Source organism: Phyllopteryx taeniolatus, chromosome 10 (genome assembly GCF_024500385.1).
Source record: "Phyllopteryx taeniolatus isolate TA_2022b chromosome 10, UOR_Ptae_1.2, whole genome shotgun sequence".
NCBI lineage: Eukaryota > Metazoa > Chordata > Actinopteri > Syngnathiformes > Syngnathidae > Phyllopteryx > Phyllopteryx taeniolatus.
This window is the reverse complement of record NC_084511.1, coordinates 8300435-8326086: the sequence shown is the minus strand read 5'-3', so window position 1 is coordinate 8326086 and position 25652 is coordinate 8300435. Positions and strand designations below refer to the sequence as shown.

The 25652-nt window shown below is 42.0% G+C and overlaps 2 protein-coding genes across 3 annotated transcripts; both read right to left on the bottom strand.

Moving 5' to 3' along the window:
• Nucleotides 1-2383: 2383 nt before the first annotated feature.
• On the bottom strand, nucleotides 2384-10552 carry rom1b (retinal outer segment membrane protein 1b). The gene is made up of 5 exons (XM_061788809.1): nucleotides 9814-10552; nucleotides 7963-8205; nucleotides 6884-7071; nucleotides 4204-4450; nucleotides 2384-3041 (listed from the first exon to the last, which is right to left on the bottom strand). Exons 1-5 carry the CDS (start codon nucleotides 9961-9963, stop codon nucleotides 2814-2816), a joined length of 1056 nt encoding a protein of 351 aa, XP_061644793.1. The 5' UTR covers nucleotides 9964-10552; the 3' UTR covers nucleotides 2384-2813.
• A 147-nt stretch (nucleotides 10553-10699) lies between these two features.
• Nucleotides 10700-24961, bottom strand: si:ch211-276i12.4 (uncharacterized). 2 transcript variants are annotated; one of them, XR_009790658.1, is made up of 8 exons: nucleotides 21050-24961; nucleotides 18570-20160; nucleotides 17193-17221; nucleotides 16784-16912; nucleotides 14993-15059; nucleotides 14789-14896; nucleotides 12129-13882; nucleotides 10700-11860 (listed from the first exon to the last, which is right to left on the bottom strand). XR_009790658.1 is itself a non-coding variant. In XM_061788807.1 (7 exons), the coding sequence occupies exons 1-7, from the start codon at nucleotides 21151-21153 to the stop codon at nucleotides 13313-13315; spliced, it is 2598 nt and encodes an 865-aa protein (XP_061644791.1). In that variant the 5' UTR covers nucleotides 21154-24961; the 3' UTR covers nucleotides 11942-13312. The 2 variants fall into 2 exon arrangements, 1 of the variants encoding a protein (XP_061644791.1); XM_061788807.1 differs by lacking the exon at nucleotides 10700-11860 and having other exon boundaries at nucleotides 11942-13882.
• Between the last annotated feature and the right edge of the window lie 691 nt (nucleotides 24962-25652).

Genomic DNA, 25652 nt, shown 5'->3' with positions numbered 1-25652 from the left:
TGGCCGAAGGCAGGGACCTTGGCGATCCGATCCCCGGCTACAGAAGCTGGCTCTAGGGACGTGGAATCTCACCTCTATGGCAGGGAATAAGCCCGAGCTGTTGTGTGAGGTCGAGAAGTTCCGACTAGATATAGTCGGACTCGCCTCCACACACAGCTTGGGCTCTGGTACCAGTCCTCTTGAGAGGGGTTGGACTCTCTTCCACTCTGGAGTTGCCCACGGTTAGAGGCGCCAAGCAGGTCTGGGTATACTTATTGCCCCCCGGCTCAGCGCCTGTACGTTGGGGTTCACCGACGAGAGGGTAGCCTCCCTCCACCTTTGGGTGGGGGGACGGGTCCTGACTGTTGTTTGTGCCTATGGACCAAACAGCAGTTCAGAGTACCCACCCTTTTTGGAGTCCTTGGAGGGGGTGCTGGAAAGCACTCCCACTGAGGACTCCATTGTTCTGCTGGGGGGCTTCAATGCTCACGTGGGCAATGACAGTGAGACCTGGAAGGGCGTGATTGGGAGGAACGGCCCCCCCGATCAGTGTGTTCTGTTATTGGACTTCTGTGCTCATCACGGATTGTCCATAACGAACACAATGTTAAAGCATAAGGGTGTCCACACGTGCACTTGGCACCAGGACACCCTAGGTCGCAGTTCGATGATCGACTTTGTGGTCGTGTCATCAGACTTGCAGCCGCATGTCTTGGACACTCGGGTGAAGAGAGGGGCGAAGCTGTCAACTGATCACCTGGTGAGTTGGCTCCAATGGTGTCCAAAAAGTTGTCAAAATTCAATAGTGCGCATTATACATAGGTATAGGGGCAAATGGGGGGGAAAAACTCACATTTTATACATGTATGCCACCATCTAGTGGTTATGAAAAAGCTGTACACTTTCATTCCAAAATGCCACCGCCACCTAGAAGTTATGATAAAGGTGTACACTTTCATTCTAATATGCCACCGCCACCTAGTGGTTATAAAAAGGTGTAGCCTACACTGTTATTCCAATATGACAGGGGTAAGTATGACTGCATATATGTACAGTTGTGCTCATAAGTTTACATACGCTGGCAAAATTTGTAAAATATGATTGTTTTTTTTAAATATGACTGATGACTGAACAACAACCATCATTAATTTCTTTATGATTATATTTTGTTTAATGATAATGCTTTTCTGAAATGCTTGACTGCTTAATTTGAACCCCATTAAAATTAAATTAAATGTGTTTTGCTGGGTCCTTCATGTTTTCTTTATAGAATTGTACCCATCTTACAAATTCTGCCTGGATAATCAAACATATGAACACAACTGTGTGTTTTCTAATTTACTAAATAAAAGTAGGGCTGTGAATTTCAAAATAAGAGCAAGTAAATTTAAAAAAGTATTACGTGTTCAAATAAAGTGCTTGGCTTCAGAACAATTCTTTGAAAAAAAAACTAACAAAATAAAGATAATACATGCAATGCAAAATCATGCATTGTAAAAAAGCTGTATACATAGGTAGAAGCGTTTTCCAAAATTTTGAGGTCAACTTTGGGGGTGGGTATTATACATGGGTGTGCACCCATTATACACGAGAAATTACAGTAATTCTCAATAATATTGATTCTCTTGCTGTCAGCCATCCATATGAGTATGCAAATTACTTTGATTTTAAAAGTAGTTTGGCACGTTTTTAACTTTACTCCAAAGATATTTCTTTGTTTATTGTCTTTTTTCTTGTGTTTCCCCAATGTGGCTCCCATACTACCTACTGATTATTTTTATTTTTTGTCAGGTCTAATTTCTGAACCCACTGTGAACCATAACTTGAACTAGTTTAAATATTAACACTGCTTCTTCCTTCATTCCAGCATCTGTCTTTTTTTGTAATAATCAAACTTTTTCAGCCACTGAAAGCAAGTTCATCTGTGTAAATTAATTTTGAAAAACACGTTGTAAGAGTTTTATTTAAGAAGAACCACACATTTGTAGTCATGAAATCGACCATTTGCATTAAAAACTGTTTTGCTTTATTAAAACTTTTTTTAAAAATAAATAAAATCCAAAATAAAAAAAAGTCCAACACTTCTTGTTGCTGCACGGCAGAGTGTGTTACTGTGTGTGCAGATAGTGCCTGTGCAGCACTTCTTGGATAAAGTACACCCGAGATTATCTGATTGTTTCTAGCTGCATAGACAAGATGACAGCTTCATATAGGTCACCAAAGTCTCACACACACACATACACACACACGTATGCACTCGCGTGCATGCACATACGCACATGCAAGCACACACGCACACAAAAATACACGCGCACACACACATACAAAATTCAACTGCACTCAGAGAACCCACAATTTTTTTCTTTTCTATTGTTCCTTGTACAAATGGAAGCAGACACTAAAAAGCGGTTAAAAATGTCTAACTTTAATATGCTATATGTGCATTGCCACTTTAAAACAGTTTCCAAAGCATTTCATTGCAGTTCAGTAAAAACTCTAATGCTGTGAGATGATTAATACAGTGCACTCGGGGTGAACTATGATATCAGGTTAAAATTAAGGTCAAAATGTGAGCTAAACCTGTTTTAATACAGTTAGAACAAAAAGTACTACACATCTCATGAACAGAGCTTCTGATGGTCACACGTTCCTGACGTCCTTCCATTTGTGTTACAATGTTTTGGCTGCTGTTTTGGTGGAGCATTAATCAAGCCTTATTTCAAAACCAAGAGTTGTTCTACCTGCCACCAGCCAAATCACACCCAACCAAGAAAACTTAGACACGACCCCCAATTTCCAGCATTATTTCGCTTTTGATTTTATTCAATTATTTTCTAGCTGGAAGATGGTGGGGCCTTTTCTGCGTCAGGGGAGCCCTCGGCTGCACCGGGGTCGACCTGGCCAAACTTCAGCATGAGCAGGATTTTTACTTTGGCTTCCTCCAAGGTCTCCTTCACTCCCTTCTCCAGAAGAAAGCCCTCGCTGACACCTTCCGGCTGCTCCTGAGCCATGGCCCCTTCCACCGAAGTCTGCAGGTAGCGCAGGCTCAACAGGACTGACATCTGCACATAGGAAGGCACAAGGAATAGGAACAGCGGCCCGAAGAGTCAGCATGTGTCCACGTGACGTATACATCACCAAACATGTATGCTGACAGATATATGAAAATAAAAGCGAACAATGATCCATACATTTTAACACGAGGATTGTATATAGACTGTATATAAACTGTATATATTTTCTGTTCCAATTAATGTGTACATCTTTGACTCTATCGGGACACTGTCTACTTCTTCAGGTAACCCTGCGCAAACTATAACACTTGATAGAGATATTAATTTAACAATATGTCTATTAATATGGCGGTTGTAGTTTGTGGTGTCGTAGTGCAATGCAACACATCAACAGAGGCTTATTACAACATTTTGCCCCTTTTGAATGACTAAAAAAAAGTAACAGCAGCTAATCCAAACTACACTTGCAATAATTGCCTTATTTTTAAATTAATACATCTCTGACAATGATAATCAAAACTGAGACAGAATCTCCCAGAGACACTTCAGTCAACTTTTGATAATAGAGCCATTCTAATTTGGATTGCAAGCATTCCAACTAAATGGAGAGTTGGAGATGGATGGATATTCTGCAGGTCAAACAACAAATGCCTTGCAATTAATTAATGCCTAACTGCTTACAAATCATCCATCCATCCATTCATTTTCTGAGCCGCTTCTCCTCACTAGGGTCGCGGGCGTGCTGGAGCCTATCCCAGCTGTCATCGGGCAGGAGGTGGGGTACACCCTGAACTGGTTGCCAGCCAATCGCAGGGCACATACAAACAAACAACCATTCGCACTCACATTCACACCTACGGGCAATTTAGAGTTGTCAATTAACCTACCATGCATGTTTTTGGGTTGTGGGAGGAAACCGGAGTGCCTGGAGAAAACCCACGCAGGCACGGGGAGAACATGCAAACTCCACACAGGCAGGAACGGGAATTGAACCCCAGACCTCAGAACTGTGAGGCAGACGCTCTAACCAGTCTCACACCGTGTCGCCATCATTGTTTGTTTGGGTTTTTTTTTATTATAATTTTCACCACTCTGAAGATATTGCTGCTGTGCCTCAAGTACTGACCCATCCGTTGCTTGTTTAGATCTGCGGTTCTACCATCCTAAACTATATGGCTATTGTCAGTTGTGTAGTGACAATGTGATCCACCTGTATCAAGATGACTGATAGCACACCAGGACCGGTTGAATTCATCAGGTCCATGTAGTAGTCGATCAGAGCCTGCCTGCAGCCACGGTTGTACAGGTTGAGCTCCTCATTCTGGAACTCGTAGTTGTAGTGAGCGCTGTTGTCTGACAGGTGGTACTGCAGGCAGGGCCGAGGGGAAGCGGGGTTACAGCAGCTGAACGGGACGCCATCCAGCAGGTAGCGTCCATCTATGTTGCTGCGGATGCGACTGTTGATGGAGGTAGGAGGGGGAACATAAGAAGTGGAGAGGACAAGAGGACAGATAAGAAAAGATCATTGTATTTTATTTTCATTATATTTTATAAGAAATTAAAGTCACACAACAAGTTAAAGGCTTTCATGAGTCAATATTACCTTAACACTAAGTCTTTCTAATAAAATCTAAAATATTAGAGCCATTGAGGGGCCAACGGGGTAAGCTTTTGGGACGCGTGTTCTTGGAGCACAAACAAATGTCCAAATCATGTTTATTGTTATAGAGACATGGTTACTTACTTCCATTAATAGACTTAAACTCCATTAATAAACTTTAAATCAGTAATTTAACATAGCATATGAATTCCGTGTTCCACACTTTTCCAAACTATATGCTTGTCCAAGTCACACAGTCATTACCTGGGGCTTCCTAATTATCACTTTTTGGTGCTTATGATTCACCTTTGGTTAGACCGAAGGAACTACATGTACAAAATAGACAAAAAATGAAATATTCTAATATGGCTCCAGTAGGTGCCTTTGAGGCTTCCCCATTTCACCCCCCAAAATTTTGAGATTTTCCAGTTAACGTTATGTTCATTGTGTCAAATACACTGACAAAATGAACTTCTTCAAATAAATTTAAAATAAATAATGGAAAGAATTTCCACATATTTAAATGGTTCTCTTTCAGCATTAATCTTAATGGACTTGGGTTAGGTCAATGTAATTCATTATGGTTATTTTAATTAAATTACTTGGATTGGGTCCAACTTAATTTACTTGGGTTGAATAAACTTAATTTATTCAGGGTAGTACAGTTTGTTTTTTAGTGTTTTGTCTATTAAAGCGATCCCAGATAAAACGGACAATTTAGAGTCTTCAATTAACCTAGCACGCATGTTTTTGGGGATGTGGGAGGAAGCCGGAGTACCCAGAGAAAACCCAGGCATGCAGGTACGGGGTGAACATGCAAACTACGCACAGGAAGGCTGCCACGACCGAGTGCCACAGTTATTTTTTCTTGATTACGTGGAAGTACTTTCCATGACAAAATTCAGCCAGTGTAACGATTAAAGAAAAAAGGTTCCAGCCCGGTTTCGTGTCAAGGATGGAAATATAACACAAAACAAACAGGCGATATTGAAATGAAATTGTAATGCAAGCAACAGTATTGAAACTATGGCAGTTATAATTATTGTAAAAAAAATAATAATTTAAATTAAAAAAAATAAAACTATTCAGTAAAAACTGAACATTTGACATTTGCACAACATCTGATGATGAAAAAAACCTAAATTGCTCACGTGAAAGCAATGTTTTGATAAATTTCTGTGGATAGTTTGTTCCCGTCTTATTCCATGGCTATCTTCTTCAGAGCTTCAAAGGTGAATTTAATTCTGGAGTGTTGCTTAGGTTTAAAGCATAAGCAAGACAAGCAACATTGCCACTGCAAATGCCACATTTGTCAAGTTTTCTACCACTGTTACTCCTCCACATTTGTAATGACATCTCGGCATAGAAACATGATTGCCTCGTGTTATTTCAACGTGAAATAATCGATTAAATGTGAAGTCAACCAGATTTCATGCAAATTCTACTTGATTTAATCATGCTCATCTTGCAAACATAAAATTATTGATTACCAATTGCATGTTAGACTTATTAAAAGAAACAGCCAGCCAATATCCTTTTCTTTTTTTAGTGTAGATGTTAGCATTTAATGAGCACATGGTGGACCTTCACGTAGCAACATGATTCAGTTAGCAACCTGACTGCGTACTGGTATATTTGGAATTTCTGAAAGGTTTTTATATCAATTGATATTTCACTATGAGTGGGCAAGTTACGCCTGGCAACATCCAACCACAAGATTACAAAACATAAGGGTAAATATTTATGCTATAACTGTCCACTGTTTCAACCTCTACTGAAGGAAGATCAAATGGTAGCAGTCACCCCATGATGACAGGGTGGACAGCAATTTCAGGAACATGTAAAATGGTCTATATGATCATGGAAATAGAATACACATGATCACAATGACTCGTTTTATCAGATAATTTGTTGTGGACAATAAAACCTTGTAATTTTGGGCGGGTATCATTTAACCACCTATTACACACTGTAGTTAGCAGAGTAATGTGTACATTTTCTTGATGAGTGATTCTGATGAGGACACTAAAGGTACTTCATGGGGATATTGATCCTATTTTTAGTTTGGGTAAAAGTGAGCACCTGTTTACTTCCAATAGTTACATCCTAGACCAACATGATTGTTTGGTTATAATCCTTCCCTTTAACGGTAAATCACTTCAAATATCTTTTTTTTACCTTTTGGATGCTGCTTCCACTCCGCTCATGCAGATAAGAAGCTTGTGTCTATTTCTTTTATCTCTCCCTTTAAATTACTCTTTTGTTCATTACTGTATCATCATGCACTCACTCCTTGATATCCTTGGAGGTGTAGTCCAGGTATCTGTTGCTGACCCACTGCACCTCAAACCAATCCCTGAAGTTGGTGTTTCCACAGCAACGGAACTCCATCTGCAGATGATCGATGGTTTCTTTCTGGAAACAGCGGCCCGGAACGTCAGTGTCCTTGTAGAAACGGATCCCATTCCTCAAACCAACCTGAGAGGAGGGAGACATAGCCATGAAGAATGGATACTTTTAGTTTTCCTCTTTGTAATAACTTCCTGAAAAAGAACATGTTAAAAAAAAGTCAAACCCATTTCCCAAAGCTTTGCTGCAGCCTTTCTTTCTATGCATTGTTTTATTGTGTTATCAAATATATTTCATATATTTTGTATAATCAAGTGCTTTTAATTATTAACTTTTCAAAAAATGTTTTTTTTTTTTTTTTTTTCCTGGGACTATATAGACTCGTGACTAAATAATTTCATCATTCAAATATGTTCATTTTTGTTGTTGGAGTTGGCAGTGATGTAGAACTGCCATATTTACTGACATACAATATTAGATAGGTGGAACGGTGGACGACTGGTTAGCACATACACCTCACAATTCTGAGAACCCGGGTTCAAATCCGGCCCTGCCTGTGTGGAGTTTGCATGTTCTCCCCGTAATTGTGTGGGTTTTCTCCGGGTACTCCGGTTTCCTCCTACATGCCAAAAACATGCGTAGTAGGTTAGTTGGTGACTCTAAATTGCCCGTAGGTGTGAAAGTGAGTGGGAATGGTTGTTTGTTTATATGTGCCCTGCGATTGGCTGGCGACCCGTACAGGGTGTAGCCCACCTCTGGGATAGGCTCCAGCACGCCCGCGACACTAGTGAGCATAAACGGTACAGAAAAAGGATGGATGGATGGACAATATTTAATATACTGGAGATCTTGGCATGATGCAGTGCAGTGCTATATAATGTATAATACCCCTTTAAAAGTACCTACCAGAATGCATTATTATCTATGAAAAGGGAGATTTCCTGATTGTATTTGGGTCCCATTAATTTATGCAAATATTTCTAAGGTTTTGCCAGTTACCCCTCTAATATGCGAGCCCACCTTCAGAGATTCTTCCAGGTGTCCCTGCAGGGCGTAGGTGAGCACCACCACTGCGATGAGCAAGCAACAGAGGAGTGCGGCCACAGCGTACCAGCCCAGCAGGAGAACCTTCCAGCGTGGGAAGCGGCTCGGGTCCAAGGAGTCCTGGCACACCCGGCCGGCCACCCAATTAGTACCGATGGAGGCCAGGCCCACCAACATCAGGATGTTGGGAACCACGTGGATCTCTGTGTTCTCCATCACCTCGACAAGGAAAGAACATAGTGAAAGGTAACGGAAAGTCCAATATTGAAGGCAGGATTTCTTCTACCTTAACAGATTCATTTGGACTCCAATTGCACATTCCTGTTTTCTGGTACTTCCATGATTTCAAAAACATAGCAACCCAAAGCTGCTACCGTCTATCATTCTTATGCTGTAAAGTGAACTATTCATGGTTTTTATCAGTTTAATATACTGTACATAAAATAACCATTTTCACTGAGTGTGCCCTACTGAGCAAAATCGAATTAGAATGATATGGGCCAGTACAATTTGCGAACTACGCCGTGAATCAATATTCTTGTTGGTTGTTCAGACTCGTGAAGCAAGTCTTGTTCTAATGCATCATTCTTTGTGTATCAATCAATGCTACTTCTGAAGCCTCTGCGCTGCAAATCAATAATACTTTGCATCACAACTAAATGATAACAACGGCCCCGCTCACACTGATGATCAATAATATAGCAGAGGGCGCATGTTGATGGCCTGCAGCTGTCCTGTGCTGTCAGCTGCTTATCAATGCTTGCAATCAATATCAGTCCATAGGACATCAGTGAGGTCACATTGGGTTTTTGAGGTCACCGCCTTCACGTTATTGGTTACAGTATTCATAGTAAGAATGATTCTACGCAGAATGTTTTCACATGCTTTTAAACCACAGTTGGGCAAACTTTTTTTTTAAAGGACAGTTGGGCCAAAAACAATATTTAGAAAAAAAGTTAGTGTGCATTTAGAATATATAAAATATTGCATGGTAGCTGAATAGTTAGCACCTCTTCCTCACAGTTCTGAAGTGGCGGGTTCAAATCCGGGCTACGGTCTTGTTTGCATGTTCTCCCTGTGCTTGAGTGGGTTTTCTTCGGGTACTTTGGTTTCCTCCCACATCCCAAAAACATGCACGACAGTTTCATTGAGGACTCTAAATTGTCCATAGGTGTGAATGGTTGTTTGTCTATATGTACACTGTGATTGGCTGGCAAGCAGTCTCGGGTGTATGCCTTAAAGTCAGCTGGGATAGGCTCCAGCTCAACTGTGACACTAATGAGGAGAAGTGGCACAAAAAATGGTTGGATGGACTGTTTATTTAGTAACAATATTAATAACATAATTTGTTTTAATTTTAATTCTATGACTTACAATTAATGTACTTATGATTAATTTACTGTATGTGTAACATTGTTTATTTTACTAATATACTGTATTTGTTTTATTGTTTGCAGAAAATCCATCCATCCATTTTCCGTACCGGTTTATCCCCACTAGGGTCACGGGCGTGCTGAAGCCTATCCCAGCTGACTCTGGGCGAGAGGCGTGGCACACCCTGAACTGGTCGCCAGCCAATCGCTGTGTTTGCAGTAAATCAATTAAGCAATTATTTAATGAGATACATAAATACATTTGAATTGAACGAGGAAGAAAAACAAAATGCAAGAAATATCACAGGACTGGACTGATTACAGGACTAATATTGATTGCAAGCATTGATAAACAGCTGACAGAGTGGGAGTGGGTCGTGTGTGACCCATGGGCTATGCTTTGCCCACCCCTGGTTTAAGTTATTTAATATGGATTTGTTGTGTTCAGCCTTACCTCAGACCTACGAAGCAGCTCTATCTTAAGGTAGACACCCAGAGAAAAGACGAAGGACCCACACAGGACGGCCATCCAGGACAAGAGCCACAGGCCCTGGGCCAGACGCACTCGCCTCTGCTGGGTGAACTTCATCTTTAGCAGCACCATGGCTCCTTACTGCGCACTGCTCAGCTCCAAACAGAAGATAAAAGAGGACCAGGAATTGACGTTAAGGGTGACGAAAGCGAGAATTGAACTCAGGAATGGTATGTGAATCCAGAGGTGGCCGGCTGCATGGAAAGGAAAACACTCAGAAGTTGTGTAGTCATCCAGCAGTCAAAGCAGGCCTACACTGGCAAGTTATTAACAGGGTGAGCTCATCTAAATTGTTCCAGGTGGGAGGGATAAGTATATAGATCCCTTGGATGCAAGAGGACACAGTCAATCTGAGATGATAATCCAAAAGCGCAAATTCACTTTGATAATGAATTTGATAAAAAGAAAGATTTGTGTACAATCCGAGAAATTAGGTACATAAATTTGAGAATTGTTGGAGAAAATAGTTATTCCTTTTGCTGGAGATGACCCGTTTTCCACTCAATGATCGTTCACTCTGTGCCCCCTCCCCTCCAAGATGGAATCAAATATTTCCTCCTCTTGATGTGATCTTGTCGTTTGACGGCGTCGTGGTGGGTATTTGCAAGTGCAGTGCCCCCCTAAACCGACGTACCCATGGTCGGAGGACACAGAGACTGGGCAAAGTGGAGCGTTTGGAACCCTAATCCTCACAAAAGAGTCCTTGGGATCCTATTAAGATCCAGGGGCCAATGGGAAAGCAGGCCAATGTCTGATCAGCAAACTTGTTCTGATGGACATGTTGAAAGGGCGGGCCGATTGGAATGTTATGACAGTTTTAGTCACCTGACATTCATATCATACACTGTGGGTGCTCACGCAACCGGAAGAAACATGGCTGTACCTCATGCGTCATGTGCGGGGGGGCTTTAGCATCATCATCAATTTAGACCCCCTTACAGCACCCCTGGTCATGTGATCTACGGAAAAGTGCTAGTTCAAGTAAAATCTGCCCAATACATCCCTAAAGATCTGATTTAACAGTTCTGTCATCCATTAAGCTTTTCAGTGATAATGTGCCATTTTGATTGGTATACTGGTATGAAAAATGGTATGGTTTGGTTGTTGTTGTTGTTGTTGTTGTTGTTTTACATTTTGGCCACTTTGGAATAGACAAAATATTAGAAACTCCTTTAAGTTGAAACAGTCACTACACACCCCGCCTCTCGACCAAACTCAGCTGGAATAGGCTCCGGCTCACCCGCAACCCAAAAGAGGACCCAAAACAGTGTAGAATATCAATCCATCCATCCATTTTCTGTACCGCTTCTCCTCACTAGGGTCGCGGGCGTGCCGGAGCCTATCCCAGCTATCTTCAAGCAAGAGGCGGGGTACACCCTGAACTGGTCGCCAGCCAATCGCAGGGCACATATATACAAACAACCATTCACACTCACATTCACACCTACGGGCAATTTAGAGTCTTCAATCAACCTACCATGCATGTTTTTGGGATGTGGGAGGAAACCGGAGTACCCGGAGAAAACCCTCGCAGGCATGGGGAGAACATGCAAACTCCACACAGTCGGAGCCGGGATTTGAACCCCGGTCCTCAGAACTGTGAGGCGGATGTGCTCACCAGTCGTTCACCATTCCGCCTAACCAGTCGTCGATCATTCCGTTAGAGACTGCATAGTGTGTATGATGCGTGTGAGAGCTACATAGTGCATGGAGGAGGATCAATTGGATTAAATTGTTATGATAAGTATTTACGACAACTTCAGTTAGCGTGAGGTGGCACAGTGGACCTGGGCCTTCACGGATGTTCCAAGTTATGCAAGTTTGGCTAAATGGAGATTCTGAAATTACCCTATGTTTGTAGTCGTGTCTCCATATGTCGGTCTCGCAATAGACTGGATAGCTCTCATCAAGTGTCATTGTTGGAACGGTCTCACCCACACTCACTGTGATCCTGCACAGGATAAACATACTGTAGTTGCAAATGCAACGATGGAGTCAGGTTGTTGCCAAGCACCTCTTCTAACAAACAGGAAACATGTGACTCCAAAAATAACACCACACTTTTATTAACATGGTAAATGAGTCATGAAACAGGGAAACTTAAATCCAGCAGCACACCCTTATATGCCGTTAACTTGAATATTCTAGGTGAGCCCCAAACTGCAATGTTGTGCACACGTGATAAGCAATGACATAATTTAAACTAGTTTCATTATTAAAGCAGAAATACCACGTACTTGCTGAGCTGACATGCAGAGTATTGACGTTGACAAATCAGGATTGGGGGGGGGGGGGGGGGGGGCAGATTCAAATAACATTAATACAATTCCTCATCCACACAAACCAAAAAAAACACAATATCGTATGTACACACATATTTGCATAGACACGATCATTAAAGGGGAGTTTTCAAGTTAAAACAAAACCACTTTTCGTCATATTTATTAAAACTGTCAGTACGACCTGACAATAGTACATGAGTAAACTGATTTGCTTCTCGCAAGTGCACAGGAAATGATTGACACCTCATCAGTCACACCTTCTGTCGCTGATGGATTGTTTTTCCTCAGCCATGCAAATCAAATGAGAAGTACAAGATCAGGCTAGAGTGGGCTCATTTTTAACAGATAATTTTACTCATGTACCACTGGCATCGCTAGGCCTACTTTAGGGGGGCTGAAGCCTCACTAAAAATGTCTTAAGGCCTGCCAAAATTTGGGGAATGTCTTTTTCCCCCCCCCCTAAAATCCACCAACCAATCCATTAAACCTGAGCCCCTGTCATGTACTGTCAAGTCATACTGACAGTTTTGACAAGTTTTTTTTTTAATTGCAAACATCCCCTTTAATTTCCATTTTCTTCACTTTTTCTAACATATTATAATTGACATAAACCGCAAGGAATACATTCAGTATTACATTTCCAATTCCAATTCCATCAGCGTTATTTTTCACAATTCTACACCACAATAATAAGAAATAACTACACTAAGCTGTAAATATTTATAATGGTAATTATATTATAATTATAATAAATATATTACATTATTTTCAAAATAGATTATTTGCAAATAATAGCTAATTATTTTTTTAGTCTTTTTTAGTAATATTATGGACTTACGAAAAAGTTGCTTGAGGAGGTATAAATGAATCACACTGTGCAGGGTGATAATTGGCTCATCAGCCAAACCTTGTCTGATTCTGTTCAATTATAACAACTAATACATCATACACCGTCAAAGTAATACAATACCCACGACCCTGCAATATAATCCATTGAAATTTTCAAGACGAATGAAACATAAACACAAATGTTCGACTACATTGTTTCCTGCAACAAAATTACAGTCACATTCATCCCGTGTTGTTATCGCTCTTGTCACTCTGCCCACTGTACCACTTTGCTCTGCTCCCTCCACCTACTACTCCTGCTCCTTCCCTTCACCCACCCGCTCATGGGTGTGCAGTTGTTGCATGAACTCATCTAGGATCTGCTGGGCAGACATGGAGGTCACATTCACAGCATCCTGCTCCAAAAGTGTCACCAATACCTCTTCCTTTTCACCCAAGCGGTCAGCTCTGTGGAGCTGTTGAGGCTTCAGAGGGCTGCCAGTGTATTTTATACCCAGAGAGGACTGCTGTTGATAGGTTTGTGGTTTGCCAGTGTAATTGGCTACTATTTTCTGATAAATGGCCGTGCTGATGTCGTCCACTGAGAAAGGCAGGCTGTTGCTGGACTCAAGTGGACTTTGGATGGAGATTTGAACTCCTGTTTTGGGTACTTCCTGTTTGAAGGGGACAAAAGCTGTGGCACTCTCTGATTCTGTTAACCAGTCGTGTGCCGCTTCCTCTGATTTAGGAGCGTGGGGGAGCTTGAGTGCTGATGGAGAGCTGGCAGAGTTGCTGTCAACAGCAGAAGGTGTCAGAAACGTATGCACAGCCTCAGGTGAGTTGAAGTGCTTCTCCAATAAATCCTTTATCAGGCACGGCAGCTGAGAATGAGACATATTGAAGATGGATTTCAACTATACATTCAAAGAGGAGGAAATGTTATCAGTGCATTCTTTGCTATTCTCGTTTAGGATTCCAAGAGTTTGAGTGACCTTTATTTTCTCCGTTAATCAGTATTTCATGTTATGGATAAAATGTCAAATAAAATCTGCCGTTCTTCTATTTAAATTAAACCATTTTACAAGAAATGCCAGTGCGCTGCGGCACGGTGGCCGACTGGTTAGAGCGTCAGCCTCACAGTTCTGAGGTGCGGGGTTCAATCCCCGTCCCCGCCTGTGTGGAGTTTGCATGTTCTCCCCGTGCCTGCGTGGGTTTTCTCCGGGCACTCCGGTTTCCTCCCACATCCCAAAAACATGCATTAATTGGAGACTCTAAATTGCCCGTAGGCATGACTGTGAGTGCGAATGGTTGTTTGTTTCGATGTGCCCTGCGATTGGCTGGCAACCAGTTCAGGGTGTACCCCGCCTCCTGCCCGATGACAGCTGGGATAGGCTCCAGCACGCCCGCGACCCTAGTGAGGAGAAGCGGCTCAGAAAATGGATGGATGGATGGATGCCAGTGCGCTTGCATACTCAATGAGAATAATCAGCCATTGAAGGACCATGAGCTAAATGTGTAGTTCTAGGGTCATGCATGTTCCATTCTTTATTGACTGCTGTATTGTGGTTACATTGGACAGGGGAAATTTTAGAAACACTTCAAAACATAATGTTAAATCAGCTTCAATCAAAGCTGAACATTATTATCTTTGTTAAAGGCAGAAGCTTTTATATTATTATTATTGGATCTCGATGTATGTTGCAGTCATACCTGTCCTAGGTCCCTATCAGCCGGTTAGTAGTGTTTGTTTATGGTATTTGATGTCCACTAGAGGGAAACATGCTCACGTTGATGTTCTCCAGCCCAGCGATGGTCCTGTGAGCGCCCTCCAGCTCCGAGCTCAGCTGGGACACTCGATTGAGAAGGTGCTTCCTTTCACTGCTTGTACTCTCCGACTGCACACACACACACACAAGGGAACAGCCGGTTCGGTAGACAAAGCAGCAAGAAAATGACTCCTTGTGTCATTCTAGCCTTGCAAGTTGTCTCACCGCAATGTGCAAGTGCTCCCCCAGCAGATTATTACCCTGCCTGGTTCCAGTGTGTGTCTCCAGGAGGCTGCAAGTCAGAAACAATCAAGTTTTAATCAAAGAAGCAGTTGTTGGATCAGTCACAAGTCCCCCAAGTGTGTCAAAGAACAGCGTTAGATTTGCTAAAGAGCATTTGCTCAGTGGGAGCTGTTCGTAATGTGAAGCATGTGCCGGGTGGGTAGTAGCAGTTGTTTGGTGATAAATAAGGGCCAGTGGTCACCAGTAAGACACTCGGGTGTGAAGTCATATAACAGAGTTAGCCAAGGGCAGAGGTGGAAAAAAGGAGGTTCACGTTCCTCCCTGTCACTGCTGGGCCTGATTCCCCCCCACACACACACACTTTAAAAGACCTCAAGATCTCAAACAACCAAGATGTCATTGCAGTTGACTTTCCCACTCTCTGTTGTCATCCGCTAAGTTTGAAAAAAGGAATAAGCCTATTTGGACAAAGTAAGGTGTACAAAATACTAGGGGTTGTCTAGCCTAGTTGACAAATCAAATTTACTCCTCCACAATGAAATTTAGAGCATGGTGTCGACTAGTTGCTCATTACGTGTTATTGGCTTGAGGAGGAGGCAGAGTTCCTTGCAGCAACAGCTGACTTGCATTTATTTTGAAGGCCTGACTTGAAAGCTGATGCCTACATGTTGCCAAGCAGACCGGGAGTGTACTTGTTGCCTGTGGTTGTTAATAAAAGCTTATATAGAGAAGAGGAGAGAGTAGAAAACACCTTGACATCTGTTTGGACCCCTTGACACACAATATGATGATAGTTTTTTTTTCTGGCTGGAAATATCATCATGCGACAGCAGGGCAGCCACATTAATGCTCTTGCGTTCTACCGTGCACGTTCTGTGTAAATTTAGTAAATGAGCAGTCCATTGTCAGTGAACTGCACAGCATTCCTTCCTCCTGTGATTTTTTTTTTGTACTGCAAAAATATCAATGATGTCATTGACGTCGACTAGACTTTCATCACATACTGTACATAAACACATCTCATGTCGTCCAACTACTAGAAAGTAGATATCTGTTTTCAAATGTTGGGATTAGGTAAAAGTAAAAAGTCCTCAGAAAACGTACAGCATACCAAAATGCACTTGGGTGACTGTACTCCCTTGTAAACTTATCCAGTGTGTTCCATGAATCGCTAAATCAATAGCAACTGTTATGTCAAGCCACAGAATGACGAGATGTTGATTGATCGGGGGTGTCATGAGCTGCTATGGCTCTCCGCGGAATCAATGTGTGAGCCCAAAGCACTGCACTGTTGTTGTGAGGCTCACATTGTATCACATGTGACAGGGATTTAGCGTGAAGAGATTTACACTCACCGGACACTTCAATTAGGTACATCTGCAAATTCTGCACATTTGAATGACATTGATACAGTCTTTGCAAATATAATAATGCTCAAGTGTGTTTGAAGCGTGACAGAGAAAGTCACTTAATATGTTTATTATTGTTGCTTGCAATGGTGGTGAACTGCACTAGAGTGTACTGAGCGATGTTTCTGATCTCGTGTCCCTCTCGTAATGTTGAATGAGGAAAACCAAAATATTGGGAACCACACCACTGAAAGCTACAACCACATTGTTAAACATGTTTATACTTCTGTGATCACGTCAATCAAAACTGAGCATTATTACATATAATTGAGACATTTGGATGTCATGGGATTATGCGCATGCACTAAATGCGCGCATTTTAATCATCTGTGTTATAAACATTTGTTGGGTTATTATTCCAAACCTTTTGTATTTGTCTTTGACATGAGTGAGCTCATCCCTGGTCCTCTGCAGCTCAGACTCCAGGCTTTCAATGCAGACCACCGTCTGCAGCAAGTTCTGGTGAAGATCAGCATTCTCTTCCTGTAGCACCCTGAACACACAATAGGATAGGACGATAGGAGATGGAGTTTTTGTACATAAATTATTTAGGGTTGTATGATTTTGTTTACCAGGGACAGTACGTAGTATGTATTTTTAAAGAACGTATATAGATCAGTGGGGGCTGATTGCATTCCCATCATTATATATCACTGTGGACATTTTTAGTAAAGGATCTTTATATGATGATACAGACACATCAGTCTATCATAACATGAAAAGAGAAAAATGTATTCAATTCAAATGTGTTTGTTGGTTAGAAAAACACTTACTGAAGCTGCTCAGCATCACACAGTCTGTCCTATAGAAATGTGATGTGAAGAAAACATGAAGTCACATAAGTTAACACAATCAATTGAGTTGCTGTATTTCAGTAAAATAGTGTCACTCTCTGATGATGGTTAGATATAGGAGTAGGACATCGATAAAATGGTTAAACTATGTTAGCAGCCAGAGCTAATTCAAAAAGACTCAACAAATGAACACAATGGTAAAAAGAAAAACATGAAAACCTTCCAGTTATCAATTTTGTTCCAATGTAACCTCATTGTGAGCCTTGCACGTTACGTGTTCAAGTCAATGTGCACCCGGTATGGGTCAATGTGCACCCGGTATGGGTCAATGTGCACCCAGTATGGGTCAATGTGCACCCGGTATGGGTCACTGCTTCATTACTGGGGGCATGACAGATTTACTATCAATTGTGGCAGAGCTGCCCGTGGTAATCGAGTCTTTATGAATGGATTAGTTCTTTTATGCTAGCCTGAAATTTTCGACTAAGTGAGCAAGACAATCTCCTATGCGGTGAACACAAGGGAAGAAAAATTATGTAACACCATGCACGCTTCGTGAAGTTAAATTGTCAGCCTGAACAACTCTAACACATTTTATCCATCCATCCATTTTCTGAGCCGCTTATCCTCACTAGGGTCGCGGGCACACTTTATCCAACAGTTAGCAATTCATACTGTACATTGCGCTGGTTGAAAGGACAGTTATTTGCACCTGTATACACATTTTGCTTAGATTTTGAATCAATATATCACTGTAAAAGTTGCCCTTCAAAGCACTGTGCTTTGCTGCATTGCTGTGGTATGACTCATGTGCGTGTGATATTTGACACATCCCTCAGAGTGACTCAGCTGCACTGCCTCTGCAGGAGAGCAGCAACTCCATTTGCTGTGTGTGTGTGTGTACCCCTCCTCTATTTCCTGTAAAGGTCTTTACGAACTTAATAGCTTCTCATTAAATAATTAGACTTGTTTAACACCCGGGTGGATACTGATTTATTTTCTTTTTATCCAAAAGTATGACACATGAGACCCACTGACTGCAGGATAATTATGTAATTGTATAAACTAGTGGAGGCGTCCAACATGCAAACTAATTGAGTTCAAACTGAGTTCATTTATCCTTTGGTTGCTCTTTTGGGGGGGGCTGTGGCCTTATTATGGAACAAGTAAAATTTTATTTTCTTTTAAACAAACATTATGTACAACCAATTAGTCCACATAAATATTTTCCTGACTTGAATTAACCGCTTAACTTTCACTGTAAATGTCATTGTCCTATTCATGCCATGAGAATGAAACATATTATACCTTATGATACTTTATCCTCACACATATAAAGAATTGAAAAGAACTCACTCTGCATTGTTTTGAGTTGCCCACATGCTCTGAATGATGTCTCTCACTCTGCTCTGAACTGTGACTGGTAGTTGTGGAGGCTGTGTCTCGGGTCCTAGATGAGTCTGACTTATTGGATGAAGACTCTGATCCGAAGCCTATTCTTGCACCTCGAGCTGAAGTCTTTGGCCCTTGTTGGCTTGCACTAGTGTGTGCATGCTGAGGATGGGGCTGAGATAAGTCCTGGGTATGTGGACTGTAGATGGTATGGGTCTGCTGATTGCAGTGGTGCCGCATTTTGGGCTGGCTCAGTTCAGGGCTGGTGCTGGTTCCGTCTGTTAGGTGGGAGCCACATCTGCCATACCTATCCTCTGACAGAGAGCCACCAATGGGTGACAGTCTTTTGTCTTTACGGCTGCTTCCATGGTGAGCATTACGACTGCGGGAGTAGGCGTACTGATGAGGCGGGGGGCTACCATGGTGGTTCCTCGTTGCATATGAAATCAATTTGTCCGGATTGGAGCTGTCTGAATGTTTTTGCAAGATGCCACGAGTACTTTTTTCCTGCTTGTTGTGTTGTTTAGGAAACTGTTCAGTCTCCCCGCCAGAACTTTTCCTATGCTTCTTAGGTGGAAGTGCAGGTTTGACTGGGTCAAGTGTTTGAGCTGGTGCACAGGTCTTGCTGGTCACTTTTTCATTGTTCACACCCAGTATAGTTAGATACGATGGACTTATTACCTGTTTTGTTATCTCATCCAGGAAAGCTGAGAATTGCAACTTTCCCTGCAGGAAATTTTCCCTCACTCGCTCCATCTCAGCTTGGTCGATCCCTTTCCCCTTCTGGCCACTGGCACTGGGATGCTGTTGTTTGCCAACTCTTGGTGATATCACCTCCATCGATTTAGCTTTGCGTATGTCAGCATGAGGGTCCTTGTTCTTCAGGATTCCTTTGCTGGGAAGCTGGCTGGATGACACTGCTCTCTTTGGGCCCCTATAATTTCCTAACAAAAAGTCTTCATCACTGAAAGTCAGGCTTCGATTCAAACAAGAGGTCTTGTACAGATTCCCACTATTTGGTGCCTTGGATTGTTTTCTGCCATCATGGCCTTCATTACTCTTCAGAAGGCCCTGCTCACTTCTGCTATGACTTCGGTCAAGTGATGAAAAAACACCCCTCTGTCTCCGTTTCGTGCTGCCATGTGCGGGACCACCAGTGCCATTGCCGCCATGCATAACGGTGGCAAAGACAATAGGCTCACTGTTGTCATCTTCCCGGAAAGCCCTGCGTACATCTGCAATATTGGAGCAGGACAAAGAATGCTGTGGACGCTCGGCGTGGCGGAGAGAGAAAGGATCGTTTACACTTCCTTCTGTAAACCAGGACGACGAGGAGATGGAAGAGGATGAGGAAAGGGAAGAGGATGAAGCTCTCGATAAAGTTACAGGAGTGCCGTGGTTGTACAGTATTTCATCCTCTTTGTGGTGAGGAGTTTTGTGAATTTGATGGCGAGGGTGGGTATCGTTTTGAGGGTTGTCATGGAAATAGTGAACCTGTCGGCGGTTGCTTTGGTTTTCATCTGAATTTATATCAGCATCATCAGACAGTGCAAACCTATGGCACAAACACATAGTGAATTGAGCTGCAACATACTTCACCATGCATCTGTCCATCCATTTTCTATGTCGCTTGTCCTCATTGGGGTTGCGGGTGAGCTGGTGCTGGCGCTCCCAGCTGACTTTGGACAAGAGTTGAGGTACACCGTGGACTGGTCAACAATCAATCACAGTGCACATATACTACCGGTCAAAGGTTTTCGAACACTCCAATTCTAAAACCTCTGACCGATAGTGTATACAAATGCATCTCAATACATTTGAATATCACAGAAAAGTTCATTTATTTCAGTCATTCAATTGACCTATTAATCCTCCTTTTTGAGAGGAGCAATTCTTCAATTCTTATCTAATTTCTAAATTAAAAATCATTGGGATTGTTTCTATTATAACACGAGTGTGATGTGATCATTACTGATGCGTTTTGCTTGCAGTTAATGAAAACCCAAAATTCACCATTTCAAGACTGTGTGTCGTGATTCTACATATGTGTTTCCCTTTTTTAACTTGAACTACTGAATTAAATGAACTTTTCCATGATATTCTAATTGTGATGCACCTGTATACAAACAGCAATTGACACTCACATTCATCGGTAAGGGCAATTTAGAGTCTTTAATGAACCTAACATGCATGATTTTGGAATGTGGGAGAGACCCAGAGTGACCCCAAGCACAAGCACGGGGAGAAAATGCAAACTCCCCACAGGAACGCCTGAGCCAAGATTTGTGCTGCGCCATACTTCACCAGTCCATGTGCATCCATGCAACCATTTGGTATGCTGAAGCCTAATCTATCTGACTAGTCTATATCCTTGCCTGTCTCTTTCTTTTTCTCTCTTTGTCCTAACTATAACCATAAATATAGAGCCTTCAGAAGTATCCTACCTGTGTGACTCTGGGTCTTCGTGATGCCGATGATGGTGGAGCTTCCGCAGATTCATCTCAGCCAGGTCAGAGGGGCTAGGAACAGGCCTAAAAAACTTCTCCATTACCTGTCTCTACCCTGGTGGTAGGTTATCGATGTCACCTTGATTGAGTTGTCTATATAGAGGCCACTGATGGTGATCTGTGTTTCTGCTGCTCTGAAGCTCCAGTTTCTCACTACTGTTATCTCTGACGGCAACCTGTTTGTCAGCTGCAAATCTTTGCTTCAGACCAGATGGGATCATCTGGAGCGTTCCAACCCTAATGCTCTAGCACTATGGGTGTTTTAGTAAAGGCCAAATTTGTTGTATTGTATGTCTACCTACTTCAGATAGGTTTGTCTCCATCATCTGGCAGCAGAGGAATGGAATAACAGCTTTTGAACACACATGGTGGAAATTCTTCATGCATGGTGGCCTGATTTTATGTCATGCCTGATGTAACTGGGAGCTCAATTGATTGGCTGAAAGAGAGTGCTCAATCGAAGAGATAATCAAAGTTGGACATTTGGAAAAATGATCTATACCGCACTGGGGTTCTGTAAGTGGAATGATGTAACTTGCTTTTTATCAACATGTCTGTAACTAGGTAGCACACACCTTAGTCACATTTATTTTAGGTATTGCTATTATTGTTTAAAACCACTACATTAATGTCAGAGTTCCATACTAAACTACACAACCACATTTGCTAAGAAGTGGGGGATGGAATAGCCTCGGGCTATAAACCATGGTTGGCTATAATGTATTTGGCTGCCATCAGATAACACTGGAAAAAAGTCTTTAATTTCAGTTGCATATGCGATTAAAATGTGGTAAACTGATGTAACGTTCCCATCTTTCCCTCAAAAATAATTAAATAATATATGTTAGTTTAACACATTTTAATCATGTGCAACTGATGTACGTGTTCGAATTAAGTAAATTCAAAGGACCTATTTTTCAGTGAATAAGGGTCATTCCAAAATTGCTGGACAATTTAGGCACCATTTTTCCAAAATTGATGATTTATCTTGTATTTTTTGTGTTTTCAAGAAAAACAGGTGATAAACCATGATATAATTTAATTTTTCCAGCTCAACCATTAATGCTACATCTTCCATCCATCCATTTTCCATACCGCTTGTCCTCACTAGGGTCACGGGGGTGCTGCAGCCTATCCCAGCCAACTTTGGGCGGGAGGCGGGCTACACCCTGAAATGGTCGCCAGCCAATCTCAGGCCCCATATAAACAATCACTCACACCTACGGGAAATTTAGAGTTTTCAAACAACCTAAAATGCATGTTTTTGGGATGTGGGAGGAAACCGGAGTGCCCGGAGAAAACCCACACAGGCACGGGGAGAACATGCAAACTCCACACAGCCGAGGCCAGATGTGAACCTGGGTCTTCTGAACTACGAGGCAGATATTGTAACCAATCGTCCACCGTACCTCAATGGTACACTTTATTTATCATTTTGTTGTGTTTGGTGCAAAGGTGTTGCTCAGGCACCAGAAAAACAACTAATATCATACAATTTTTAAAAAGTTAGATTGTATTTTAAAATGTATTTATTCACGTATTACTCCAAATCAATGCCAATGTCAAAAGTTTTTCCTCAAGAATACATGCTGTGTTAGCTGCTGTACCTACTGGTCAAGAACAAACTTAGCTATGATATCTCTAAGGGAGAGCCCGAACACCCTGCGGAGGAAACTCATTTCGGCCGCTTGTATCCGGTATCTTGTTCTTTCGGTCACGACCCACAGCTCGTGACCATAGGTGAGGGTAGGAACGTAGATCGACCGGTAAATCGAGAGCTTCGCCTTTAGGCTTAGCTCCTTCTTTACCACAACAGACCGATACAAAGTCCTCATCACTGCAGACGCTGCACCGATCCGCCTGTGGATCTCCTGTTCCATTCTTCCCTCACTCGTGAACAAGACCCCAAGATACTTGAACACCTCCCCTTGGGGCAGGATCTCATCCCCGACCCGAAGAGGGCACGCCACCCTTTTCCGACTGAGGACCACGGTCTCAGATTTTGAGGTGCTGATTCTCATCCCAGCCGCTTCACACTCGGCTGCGAACCGCTCCAATGAGAGTTGGAGATCACGGCTTGATGAAGCCAACAGAACCACATCATCTGCAAAAAGCAGAGATGCAATACTTAAAAAATAAAATATAAAATTGTTGGCGGGTTTGCATTGGTGTAGGTGACACCGTCCGTCCATTACGACTGAAAAAAACAAAAAACAAACTAAACAAAAACATGAAAAATACAAAGGACTTGCCTTAGGTCTATCAATGGACAGAACAATAAGTTTGACGTCATTTTTGCTGAGTCATGTAGCTCACTTTTTTCTCTTCCCCTCTTCAGGCCAAACATTTTTGGGGTAATAGGGTTGCATGTACATTGAGAAACACATAACTTCTGAGCATAACTACTATTTGAAATATGTCTGTGGTAAAAATAATAATACATGTTTAACAATACCAAATAAGACATGAACAAAATCAAACCAGCATGCTGATTCTGATGTAATCATTGCATCGCACCTAATTGTGTTTTAAGATTATTACACAACCAAATAGATGTTTATACTTCTTAAAGACCTCTATTAGCAAGTGAATCCGAGTATAAGACCTTTGTTTGGCTTCGTTGTCACGTGAATGTGTGCAAATTGACGATTGGAATTGACTGCGTCCTGTTTAACAGCCAACTCGATCAATTCGTTCATTGTGAATAGGACTGAAAACCCAGGGTGTGTTTGATCCCTGCCCTGGGCATTGAATCGTGATGAGGGCAGTTATGTAAATGAAGGGGTTTTGCCCGGACATTTGCCCGGTATCCAGGATAGTGTTGTGTCGTCGGTCGTGAAGCACGTGTGGGAGTTGGGGAGTGGGAGGGGAGCCACATGGAGTCACGCTGCTCCCCCTGTTGGTCATCCAGCTAAACTCCCGTGGCATTGGAGCCATATTGGGTGATTTTCCGTGCTATGCGGGTGAACATAACACGTACCTGATTTTAGCGAGATAATACTGTGTTTACGTAAATGTGAGACTTTCATACGTATCATAATAAAAACGCCATGGTGTTTGTACTAAGGAGTGACCTCCGAATGCGTGTCTCAGATGTTAAGCTTTGTGACAACGCTGGGTCAAAAAGAGAAATACATGTGCAGCTCATTGCAGGTCGACGTATTCAATAAATAAGTTGGTTGGTCTAATATTTGCCAGAGTTCTCGGCGGGGTTTTTTTCTGGACACGAGTTTGACCAGTTGTAACTGGCACCGTTGCTCCCTTCCCACAGCTGGTAATTTTCCACTCTGAAGTTCCTGTTGAATGGTCCGACCAGTGTGCGCGGATCAACATTTAAATATATTTATATTGCAGCGCGTCTGTTTATGTGGTCGCATACGCCGCAAAACATACAATACATCTTGCCTGTCTTTGTCAAATTTAAAAACAAAACAAAAAATGATGAGATGGCTTAATATTTGTTGTTTCGACGGTACAAAGGAGTGTCATTGCAGCAAGCGAGAAGTAGATCCGACCACATTCTAGTTTTATCCAGTTTTGAAAGAAGCCAAGCCGCAGCAAAATTAATCCGCGCGACTGTTGAGCGTGACGTCAGCTGTTTGGTTTCAAAATAAGTGTTAATGGCCCTAGTCACTGGCTTTACAAATGAGAAATGTAGTTTAAAATTTTACATTGTATTGTAATAAACACAAATGCGCCGCTTCTTATCTACCAAGCACAGCGGTTGTGCTTTAATTCGAACATAACCTTTTATAGTAGTCATCGTTTATTTACTCAAGCATTTAAATATACATTGTGGCATTGAGGTTAGACGATGTTCGACCTGTCGGCTAAAACAAACAGTGGAACGTGACAGTACAGCTATTTAATGTTGCAATGGAGAACTACTTTTTCTTGTCGAATGAATACGTAGCCGAACCCTTAACCGAACCACTCGAAGCGTATAAATCAACTGCAGTTCTTTGCTGCGTCACAGTGGTACGGGTCGTCGACAGGTTGTACGTTTGCTATTCAGGTGAACACGGTCTTTTTTGTTACGTTTTTGCGTTTTCGACATGCCTTTGTTAAGGACGCGGAAAGTGGCTTTGAGTTACTTAGATTGTCTGTTGTTCAGGCAGTAAATTAACGGTAGCTCTTGTATCGTCGTTTTTTTTAAATTTTTGTATCCGGTTATTTTTAACAGTTACAGCAGACTTAACGAAAGAAAGAATAGTTGTAATTTGTCATGTTAATACCGAAGATAGCTATTTGCTGATCAGATGTGACCTGTTTTTTTTCTCCCCCTTTTCTTACGATTGTAACGTTGGCAAACTAGCGCTATTACTGCCAGGAAGCCGTGTAACTGCCAGAACGCTGTTTATTCGTTAAGAAAACTGCTTATTTTTGTGTGGCCTTTAGACTTGAGCTTTTTAATTTTTGTAGCCTTTGTTGGCTTAAGATGGCCGCCGTGACGCAAAGCCTCTGCCGGCTTGCTATTGGTTGGTTTGAACTACCTTTTGTAGCTCTTTTCACATCTGTCGACTGACGTCACAATGACTAA

What these genes read in the sequence shown, in the direction of transcription:
- rom1b (XM_061788809.1), bottom strand. Translation starts at nt 9,963, where the DNA reads ATGGTGCTGCTAAAGATGAAGTTCACCCAGCAGAGGCGAGTGCGTCTG. An exon ending in ACCTGGAAGAATCTCTGAAG is followed by an intron (nt 7,072 to 7,962) that starts GTGGGCTCGCAT and finishes CCCTCCTCTCAG; the next exon opens with GTTGGTTTGAGGAATGGGAT. An exon ending in ACCTCCAAGGATATCAAGGA is followed by an intron (nt 4,451 to 6,883) that starts GTGAGTGCATGA and finishes CTCCATCAACAG; the next exon opens with TCGCATCCGCAGCAACATAG.
- si:ch211-276i12.4 (XM_061788807.1), bottom strand. Translation starts at nt 21,153, where the DNA reads ATGGAGAAGTTTTTTAGGCCTGTTCCTAGCCCCTCTGACCTGGCTGAG. An exon ending in GAAGACCCAGAGTCACACAG is followed by an intron (nt 20,161 to 21,049) that starts GTAGGATACTTC and finishes TTTGTGCCATAG; the next exon opens with GTTTGCACTGTCTGATGATG. An exon ending in GTCAAAGACAAATACAAAAG is followed by an intron (nt 15,060 to 16,783) that starts GTTTGGAATAAT and finishes TCTGACTTGCAG; the next exon opens with CCTCCTGGAGACACACACTG.